At 44.4% G+C, this 11020-nt stretch overlaps 1 protein-coding gene across 4 annotated transcripts in view; it reads left to right on the top strand.

The window, feature by feature from the left end:
• LOC103597443 (zinc finger protein 564-like) overlaps positions 1–11020 on the top strand; it is a 33757-nt gene that overhangs the window by 3595 nt on the left and 19142 nt on the right. The window contains exon 1 of one of the 4 annotated variants that reach the window (XM_008581276.1): positions 3694–3868. The exons of 2 other annotated variants lie outside the window; for them this stretch is intronic. In XM_008581276.1, the coding sequence (XP_008579498.1) occupies positions 3866–3868 (3 nt within the window). In that variant the 5' untranslated portion in view covers positions 3694–3865. Of the gene's footprint in view, positions 1–3693; positions 3869–11020 lie in introns of those variants that run through there. One more of the 4 variants, XM_008581278.1, reaches the window with a different exon arrangement.

Raw genomic sequence — 11020 nt, 5'->3', positions numbered from 1 at the left:
AAAAAAAAAAAAAAAAAAAAAAAAAAAAAAAAAAAAAAAGAATAATTTAAATTGAGGGATGAGAGAGCCAAAGGTGGATTCAACCTGGAGCCATTTAGACTGCTGGAAAGGGAAAGCTACTGATACAATGGTTAGGATCTAGCTACAGAAATGACTGGATGGGACAGTGGGGGTGATGGTGGGATTGAGCGAGTTTCAAGTAGATAAACTGGACATGTAAGTCCTCAGGCACCAACCACCTGGTGACAACCATGAAGGGCAGGCAGCCACTGAAGCAGAAAAGAGGAGAGTTCACATTTGATTTGTTATTTTACATAACAATGTAGTAATGTGAAAATAATAGTTTACTGGTATCTTCGTTTTCTCAAAGGAATAATTATTTGCCAGTTTTATTTTATTTTTTTACTTTATTTATTTTTGCAGTTGGCCAATATGAGGATTCAAACCCTTGACCTTGGTGTTATAACACTGTAAGAGCTTGAACAGAAGTAACTCCATTTTGTTAAACTTCTAAATTTAAAAGTTTTTTTTTTTTTCTTACTCTTGTAACCCAAACCTCAGAGCTTGCAGCTGGACATTAGAACACAATGATTCCTGTTCACCTGACTGCTAGAACATAATGACTCCTGCTCACACTGTACATAGAATAATCATAGAAGAAATTATTAACCCAGATGGCCACTTTACTAGCTTACTAACTAGATCTTTTTGAGGTTAACAGGAACTGAATCCGTGACTTGACTTCATGGAGGATGGTCACCATGAATCAGCTCCCACCCGAGAAGTTCTTTGGATGTTTATCTGCAATTTTATGATTATGCCTGCACGTCCCTGCTTAGATCACCATGAATCAGCCCCCTACCACCTGTCCCTGTAAAACTCTTTGGCAAGTCTGGGAAAAGTGGAGATGGTCTCTGAGACACGAGTCCACCATTTCCCCAGGCTGCCGGCTTCCCGATCAAAGGCTGCCTTTCCTTACACCAACTCTTGTCTTTCAGTTATTGCCTGTTGAGCAGGGAGCAAACGGACTTTTGGGATTTCAGTAACAACACCATGTTCTAACCAACTGAGCTAAGCGGCCAGGGCTTATTGGCCAGTTTTAAATTCAGATAAAATATCTTAGAATTTTCCTCCTCTACTTTATGAAGGAACTTCAAAAATTTCATGGAGAACTTTGTACTCTTTCAATTCTATTTTTCCATGAACTTTTAAAAGTATTCTTGGGCCGGCCCGGTGGCTCACTCGGGAGAGTGCGGTGCTGATAACACCAAGGCCCCGGGTTCGGATCCCATATAAGGATGGCCGGTTTGCTCACTGGCTGGGCGTGGTGCTGACAACACCAAAGTCAAGGGTTAAGATCCCCTTACCGGTCATCTTTTAGAAAAAAAAAAAAAGTATTCTTGTCAGCTGGCTGGTTAGCTCAGTTGGTTAGAACATGATGTTATAACACCAAGGTCAAGGGTTTGGATCCCTGTACCAGCCAGTCACCAAATAAATAAATAAATAAAGGTACTCATATATGAAAACAGGAGAAATGCAGGGATACTCTGGCTTCTTATTAAAACAGTGGTATTGAGGGTGTTTGTCTTATTTAGTTTATCACAGTTGGAGTGAAGCAGGTGCATAACCTGGAGTGAGGAGCAGAGGCCTGAGGCCAATCTTGAGCCTGCGGAGGGAGGGAAATGAAGTTGCCCTTGGTGCTTCCTGGGCAGCCTGCCCTGCCCTGAAGGTGGCCTCCAGCTGCTCAGAACAACTACAGAAGGAGGGTTGATGACGAGAAGCTGCAGAGCACTGGAAAGCGGGAGACCAACATGTAGATAAAGTTGGGGGTTCTGTTCTTTCTGAGGCTGTAACTCTGGTTGTCTGGGGGCTGTTTTGTGGACAATATTTTGGTTTTGGCATGCATAAAGTCACAATCAGACTGTAATTTGCATATATGAAGAAAATAAGTGAAGGTCAGGCTTAGAGCAAGACTCAGTTGAGTTGTCTCCTGGATAAAGGGTTTATGAATTTGAGGGTTTATTTAGGTCATGTCAACTGAAATTAAGGCTGTCAAGGCAGAAATAACTTTGTAAAGGTTATTGGGACCCAAATGTGAGGACTTACCCCAGAAACACCATCCAACAGAGTCAGAGAAGTTCTCCTAAGTCTTTTACGAATAACAAAAGCTTTATAGACAGAAAAGGCAGAAGAAAGCAGAAACAAAGAACAAAAAGCGGATTGGTCATTTCTTTTTTTTTTTGTCTTTTTTCCGTGTCCGGCAACGGATCGCAACCCTCAGTGTTGCCCCCGTACTGGACCGGGGACCGGCAACGGGATCGCAAGCCTCGGTGTTGCTCCCGCGCCTCGCTCAACCAGTGAGCGGGAACCGGTCTATACGTGGGATCCGAACCCTCGGACGGGAGCGCCGCGCTCCTCAAGCGGCGCACTATCCAGTGCGCCACCGGGCCGGCCCGGGATTGGCCATTTCAAAGTTACTTTCCTTGTAGGTGGGGACAGGGAGACAGAACAATAGGAAAATAATGGATTAGTTAACAATACGTTACTTCAGGCTATCTCTTTTGTGTAAGGATTAAAGCAGAGGGAACTTCATTATAGGATTTAAACTGGCATATTTGTGAAATTGGCTGTTACTCTTTCTTCTGACGTTTTGGAAGGTCAGATCACAACCTAAATGACATGGAATTTAGCAGAGGTGACTCCATTTTGGTTTTTAGTCTGGTGTGTTGGGGCCTAGTGCAGGAACTTAGTCCAAAACAGTGGGCTTTGATAATTTTTATTTAACAGTCAGAACCTTTAACGGACTCCAGGTGTGAGTTTCCTGCAGAAGAAAATGAAGGTTTTGAAGGAGGAAGCGTTTCTACACTGTGAGGAGGGGACAGGAGGGCATGTTAAGCTCCCAGAGTTAAATTCTTAGGTGTCCCTGTCTCATCACCAGGGACTGATTCCGTATGGAGCTCCATTTCAGCAGTCAGAGTTTGACTCCATATATTTAATCTCTGAATGCGGGTTTTCCTTGTGAATTGTGGGTGAAGCAGGCTGCTTATCCGAGCTAGTTCAAATGTTTGCTTTTCTCATTCCTTCATAGAATATTGCTGCCATAAAACTCCACTTCTTTTCATGTATTTAATAATTTTATTCCCTTATTGGCGTGTTTTTTTCTTGCCTTAGAATGAGTAGATTCAGAGATAAAGTGTGAAAAAGCCTTGGCCGTGCTGCCAACAGCCTCATAGCAAATTCCTGACCCCCAAGAACACCAGGCCCTCCCTCCTATTCCAGTCTTGCCAGGCCTGGTCTGGGACCCCCTTCTGCTCTGAAGCAAGGTAACTGCTCCATTGGACACTGTCTGTAATGCACTGTGCACACTTGTAACCTCGCTTCCAGCAGAAAAGAGCAGGGACGGCACAGGGAACACAGAGAGCCAGCAGCCCCTGATCCGCAAAGCCTAAAGCAACTTCAGCTTAAAAGCAAATATCCCCCGGGCGGGGCCCCAGGTACCGGCGCGCGCAGGGAAGAAGCCCAGCGAACAAGGGCTGCTGTGGCCAAGAGCCTGTCAATCCGGCTCCACTCAGCCACCTATTGGGTCAATTCTCCTGTCACTCAGGATACAGGCCCGGAGGATTATCCAATCAGGGACATGGGGGCGGGGCCTTGTGAGCTGTCCAATGAGATGCGCCTCTAAGAGGCGAGGACAACGCTCCGCGACCCCCGCGGGGTCTTCTTTTCTCGAGCCCCGGGTGCCCGTGACCTGTCGCCTGTGTCCTCAGAGGTCCCACGTGGCTCCGCCGCAGCCTCTGGCGCGCTGTGACCCTCAGTGACCGCGGAAGCCGTAGGGAGGACGCGGGGACACCCCGGAAGCCGGGAAATGGTGAGTGTCGGGCGGATGTCCCGAGACGGGGAGTGGGGCCGGTTGGAACCGGCCGGAGCCGGCCGTGGCCGAGGGACCCGTCGTATAACTTCGTATAATGTATGCTATACGAAGTTATTACGCTCGTTATTAACACTATTTCCATGTTAGAATTCCTTATCTCTAAAAGGGATGATTGTTTACTCTAGAAAGGGTTGTCTGGCTTGCCAGTCCAGAGCAGAGTAGAAAAGCTGCCAATAAAGGACAATAAAGCTGAATCTACTATAGCTAAGACACAGGAGAAAATTTACATACAGTTGTCAAGATGAATAAACGCAGGAGGAAAAGGAATAAATCCTTTGACTGAACAACTGGATGCAGCTTCTATGGAATAAATCCTTCAGTGATGACCTGGAAGTCATAAATGAGAAGGAATTAGATCACATTTTGGTTAAGGAGGAAGCTGTCCAAAGAAAACCATTTCTGAAGTTAATGAGGCACATTTTTCTTATCTGGACTCTTGATCTATGAAATGATTCATCCTCCAATTGACTAGCAAAAATGAAGTCTTTGTCATAAAATTTACACGTGGTTTTTGTAGGTTTTTCTCACTCTGTTTGATAACAAAGAATCAATAATTACACTCCTGACATGAAGTGTGAGGATGCTGATGATGCCACCCAGAAAGCTTTTCAACTATGGAGTGATGTGACCCCCCCGGAAATTCATAAAGATAAATGAAGGCGAGGCCAGGGGACACCCGACTCGGGCCGTGGGGCTCGTGCGGGGGAGGAGCTGTGGTCCGTGTTGTCGCCAGTCCCTCCTTTCTCTCCAAGGGGGGCCGATTTTCCTGCGTCTTCCAAATGTCTGCGAAGCAGGGTCTCCAGTCCACGCCTCTGTCCCGCCAGCCTGGCTCTTCCTGGGGCGGGCGATAAATCCCCAAATTTCCAGGTCCCTCCCTGCGTTCCCAGACGCCCACCTCTCCTGTCTAGTTCACAACAGAATTATCAGCTAGCTGTCCTTCATTCTACATTTCAAACAGACACAGTATTTTAGTTTATTATTTTTTCACAAAGCAATGGGTAGCTTTTTAAAGATTTGTTTTCTGTTTATGGACTTTTCATCTGAGAGGAAAGTAGAGAATAATCACCTGAAACTTTGCTTTAAAAAATCTTTGTGTCTCACCTCCTTTTATCGTCCCTAAACGCAGACTACAGGTCTTCGGGGTGAGGTTCCCATTTGAAAACTGTACAGGCTGATGTGTCCTCTGCCCTCCCTCCTGTCTTTTCCTGGTCGTGGGTTTCAGAACTGCCTGGGGGCTGACCCAGATGTCTACAGCTGCCAAGTCTCTTGGAGTGTCTAGTGAGTGTCAGGCCCTGGGTCATCTCTCAGAGAACAGCCTGAGGTGTCGTGGTGGGGCCCCTCAGGGGAGCAGCTGGAGGCCCTGGAGCAGGGAGGAATCTTCTAGTATACCCTCAGTCTAAAAAGCTAACCCCTAGGGTTGTTCAGCTTTTCATTACTTAACCCAAGTTTCCTTTTTTTTTTTTAAAGATGACCGGTAAGGGGATCTTAACCCTTGACTTGGTGTTGTCAGCACCACGCTCAGCCAGTGAGCAAACCGGCCATCCCTATATGGGATCCGAACCCAGGGCCTTGGTGTTATCAGCACCGCACTCTACCGAGTGAGCCACGGGCCGGCCCCCCAAGTTTCCTTTTTTTTGGAGACGTTGATGGTCACCCAGTCAGTTACTGGTATTGAGGGGACAAGACAAATGATTTTTGCCCTCGATTCTCTCAGGCAAGTGAAGGGAGAAAAAGAATATCTAAGGACAAGGAAAACCCACCCTATTGAGGTGGTGCAGGAACCTGAAAAGCAAAATGCGCTTCATGCACACGGGGGCACAATCCAGTAGTGCTTGGGAGAGTGGTCTTGGAGCACTTCAGTGAGCAAGATGGGGTGGAGGATGTGATAGGATGACCTGACTTGACACTTGAGTCAGACACTGTTCCAGTCAACACTGCCCCTCCCTGGGTTTGTCACCTTGAAAAGGTTTGTTCACTTATTTGATCTTTTTCATCAAAGGTAAATTGTATTTGAGTAAGAGAACTTGAAATATAAGATGAAATATTTACAGAAGCAAGTAAGAGATTTCAGAAAAAAATTAAATATTTAGTCTTATATTCCATTTGTTAAAAATTCTTATTTACGGGCCGACCCCGTGGCTCACTCGGGAGAGTGTGGCACTGGGAGCGCAGAGGCGCTCCTGCTGCGGGTTCGGATCCTATATAGGGATGGCCAGTGCGCTCACTGGCTGAGCGCGGTGCAGGCGACACCAAGCCAAGGGTTGCGATCCCTTTACCGGTCACGAAAAAAAAAATTCTTATTTACGGGCCGACCCCGTGGCTCACTCGGGAGAGTGTGGCACTGGGAGCGCAGAGGCGCTCCTGCTGCGGGTTCGGATCCTATATAGGGATGGCCAGTGCGCTCACTGGCTGAGCGCGGTGCAGGCGACACCAAGCCAAGGGTTGCGATCCCTTTACCGGTCACGAAAAAAAAAATTCTTATTTACCTTTTCTTTCCCCCCTACCCATATTTACCATTTTTTTCTTTTCCCCCTGCCCAGAGTGTGTAGTAAGTTTCTCAGGTCTGGTTTTTTCTTTTGAGAGATTTCAAATGGAATTTCAGGACTTAGCCAACTACCAGGGAATAGAAATAGGGAAAATCTCTCTCCCATAATGGCTGCAGAAAAATGAGTACTTTTCTATAAAAAAAATCATGTAAGATAAATTGGTGATTTAGAAAGATTCGCCAGAACATCAGTTCCCCTCCTTTGGTAGTGTGGAAAATTTGTAAGAGTGCATAACGTTGCTTTGTTTCCTGTTATCTGGACTTCGGAGATTAATGCTAAATTTTATAGGACAGGAACTAGAAATGTTCAAAAATGACTGTTTATTAAATGATATATGGAAATAATTAAATGACGTGTTTATTGTCTGAAAGAGATAGATACTTGTGCTTTTTCTGTTGAGTTATAAAATACAAACACCTTACAATTTCTTTTCCTCCCATGTATGTATAAGCAGTGAGTTTGAGTGATTTTGCTGGATTCTTCAAACACTGCCAGCCAAGGCCAATCTTGAGCCTGCAGAGGGAGGTCGTTGAAGGCCTAGTTCTTCCTGGGGAGCCTCCCCTGCAGGTGTCCCAGCCTGGTCACACCCACCCTAGAAGGAGGCCTTGGTACTGAGAGAGCACTGGAGAGCTGGCGACTCACAGGCTGTTGGACAGGTGATGCCCTCTGTGAGGTTCTAATTGTTACTGTCCTGGGGCTGTTTCTATGCCTCAAGTAAAACAGTCTGCATTTAGATAACCAGTGGCCTGGTTCTAAAGGAATATTGTGATGGGAGAAAGCACCAAGTGCAAGATCTGCAAGCATCTCAGAGGTTAGGCAGAAAAGGGCGTTTCTTTCATAGGGAGGAGCGAACAGGGTTAGAAAGAACATGGGTGAGGGACGTCTGGTGGAGGGTGACAGTGTCAGATCCTAGATCAGAGAATGCTTTATCCTGAGGTCAGCCTGTTTTCTGCAGGGCAGTAAAGGAGGGATTTTGTGCTGTCTCAGTTTGCTGAAGGTGGGACTAGGTTCAGGGGCCTAGAAAGAGAAAAACTTAACCAAAGTTTGGTTGACGTGGTTTTTTTGTTTTTTATTTTGGCGGCTGTCTGGGATCGGGACTAGAACCTTTGGCCTTCATGTTATCAGCACCAGGATCTCCCAAGTGAGCTAATTGGCCATCCCAATATGTATTTATTTTGGTATATCAGTGAAAAAAAAAACTGTTCAGCTAATTGTTCGTGAGGCAAATAATGAGATTTGGAGAGTCTGTGTCTGGCTGTCATAGGTAAAAAAGCAACATCATCTAAGTCTTAATGGGAAGGGTATTTCTTTGCAGTAGTCTGCGTCTCCTGAACACCAAGAGTGGTGCTGGTATGAGTTTCTCCAATCATAACTATTCACCAGGATACAGAGCTTGGGTAAAATTCAACAATGTGAAAAGTTTAGTTTTGAATCCACAGAGTTGGTTTAGTCAGAGTGTAATTTGTACAAAATGAGAACATTCATGAGGGTCAGATGTAGAGAAAGATGCCTTTGGGTTCTGCCTCTTGGAGAAAGAAAGGGTTTATGGTTCTTTTCCTTTTTTTTTTTTGGCAGGTGGCCAGTAGGGGGATCTGAACCCTTGATCTTGGTGTTATCAGCACTATGCTCTACCAAGTGAACTAACTGGCCAGTCCCTGGGTTTATGAATTTGAGAGCTAATTTACTTCTGTGGTATAATAATAAAAATATATTTGGTGTTCATCTAGTTCCTGGCACAGAGGTTCTAAAATCCTCAGAATTTCTTGAATGATAGTTGGAGTATCTTTTGTTCTTCATAAGAACCTCCTTTAGCCCATACCCGAGTTTATGCTAATGAAGTGACTCAGGATGGGACCCCTGATTAGCTTCAAAATTGGAGCTGGTGACCAGAAAGAACAAACCCCTGATTAGCGTGTTGAAACCAGGGAGGCTATGGATTGAGTTCTATAAAAACACTTGAACGTACCGTGCAGAGAGCTTCCAGGTTGGTGAACACATTGATGTGCTGGGAGGGTGGTGCACCCCAAGAGGAGGAGCTTTGCCCATTCCCCGCTTCAACTGCTTTATGCATCTCTTCCGTTTGGCTGTTCTTGAGTTGTGTCTTTTGTAATATACTGCTAAAGTTAATATACTGATAAAATGTTTTACTGATTTCTGTGAGTGATTCTAGCAAATTATTGAACATGGGGAGGAATGTGGGAGCCCTTGATTTATAGGCAGTTGGTCACAAGGGTGGGTGGCCTCGGGGCCTTGAAACTCATATCTGAATTGGGGACAGGGTTGTGGGACTGAGCCCTGAACTTGTGGGGTCTGCACTAACTCTGGGTGATGTCAGAATTGAATTGTTGGACACCCAGCTAGTGTTGGAGAATTGGTTGGTGTTCAGACATTTGGTGTCAAAGACACCAGAGATCAGAACCTTAAACTGACTGTGAATGAGTGTTTGACTGCTGGTGAGAATCAGGACCCTGGAAAAGTGAATAATTTTCAGTTGCGAGGAGAGGAGATTAAGGTGTATGAAGCTTCCAGAATTAAATTTCCCAGTGTCCCTCACTCACTGCCTAAGAGCGAGCCACCGTGGGCTGCCATCTCCATATGAGAGTGGTCCCCAAGTTTGGGAATGCATTTAACCTTCTGAGTGTGGGTTTCCTTGTGAACTGTGGGTGAGGCTGGCTGCTGGGTAAGAGATCCCAAAGAGAAGAGGGCAACATGCCTTGCTGGCCACCTGGAACGAGACATGCATGTTCAGCCAGCAGGTGGAGAGCAAGAGAGAGAGATCTGTGGGCCAAAGCCTTTATTGGGGGCTCCTCAGGGAGTTCTAATTTGTGGGTTTACAGCAAGTAGGCACAAGTTCCTTGTCATCACACTGTGATGGAGAGGTGGTGGCCGCAGTTATCTGTGTAGTCCAAGTGGGGGGGGTGTGGGGGTCAGTCAGGTGATTCTAGTAGGTTGCATGGAGCTGCCCATAGGGAGGTGGTCACCAGGAGGCAGTTGTATAAAGCAGATACTGACTTGACCACAGTGAGGAACTGGAAACTGTCAAAGGTGACTAAGCCCTGCTTCTGGTATGAGAAAGTTAAACCTGTATTCAAAATGGATGATGAGATAACATAAACTATGAGAATTTACTAGAACAGGCACCTCTACAGTTTATTGGTTATTGCATATGGAGATGATGGAAAGGAGATTGATTATTTTCCTGTAGATATCCATTTGTCACTGCCTTGTGTATTACCACGTCCATCATTTCTAACACTACCTGGCCATACCCACTGTGTCATAGGTTCATGTAACTTAAATAGATAACCTGCTTTCAGAATTTGCTATTTTCTATTGTCTATATGTCCTCCTCTCTGCTGCTGCATAATGTCCTGATTACCATAGCTTTCAAAGCCTTGATGTGCGTTAGGAAAGTGCCTCCCTATCTTAGTCACTTTGGGCTGCTATAACAATTATTGTAGACTGGGTGGTTTAAATAGTAAACATTTTTCTTATCACAATTCTGGAGGCTGGGAAGTCCAAGTCAAGATGCAGGCATATCTGGTGTCTGATAAGGGATCACTTTTTGGGTTGCAGATGGCTATCTTATTGTGTCCTCATGTGGCAGAGAGGAAAGAGGAAACAAGTTCTCTCCTGTCTCTTCTTATAAGGGAACTAATCTCATTCATGAGGGAGATTTCATCTAATACTCATTACCTCCCAGAGATGCCACCTCCTAATACCATCACATTCTAGGAGGTAGAATTTCAAGAAATGAATTTGTGAGGGGGGACACATTTAGTTTCTGCCATTCCCCAGCAGGGTTTTGTACAAAATTATGGCTATTCTTAGACATTTGTCTTCTATTTCAATTTTTAGAAATAGCTTTTCTTAAAGTCAACAACATGCCAGACAAACCTGGTTGTGAATATCTTGGAATTTAATAAAACACTAGATTTATACGAGAGAGCTGATATCATGGCGATATTCAGTCTCTTTTCTAAGGACATAGGTCATCTCTCCATATATTTTTTCGTAATTTGATGTCTTTTGATGTATACTTTTTCTGTCATAATCATTTAAACTCTAGATATGTTTTAGGACTTTCAGAGAATTAGTTTTAATAGAAATTAATGTTAATAGGGTACATTATGTTCTAAGAATTTACTTTCAATAGCTTGTTACTTATAATTCAAAATGAACTGGGATTTGTTTCTGTATTGTGTTTGCATTGTGGAAACCTACTAAAAATATTACATATGAGGAGATTACATAAAACAATTGCACAATCAATTAAAACATTATGAAGGGAGCATCCATCTAATAATGACCAGGCCAAGACTTGGAAGTAAACTTCTTGTCACACGCCCCACTTGAAATGATTCCTAAAGGCCAGAGCATCTCATCTCTCTCCAGATGGAGCCAGTATTTTAGATTATAAGATAATTTCCTTGTTTTTCTTAACCTATGTATACATTGCTATGTCAGTATATTTTCGCTTGCTTCTTATGCAGATGGTATCATACTTATATGTACTATTGAATGTCAAGGGTTTTTTTTTTTT

Source organism: Galeopterus variegatus, unplaced genomic scaffold (genome assembly GCF_000696425.1).
Source record: "Galeopterus variegatus unplaced genomic scaffold, G_variegatus-3.0.2 Scaffold2313, whole genome shotgun sequence".
In the NCBI taxonomy this organism is placed as follows: Eukaryota; Metazoa; Chordata; class Mammalia; order Dermoptera; family Cynocephalidae; genus Galeopterus; species Galeopterus variegatus.
The sequence above is the reverse complement of the archived record's forward strand: the minus strand, read 5'-3'. Positions and strand labels throughout refer to the sequence as shown.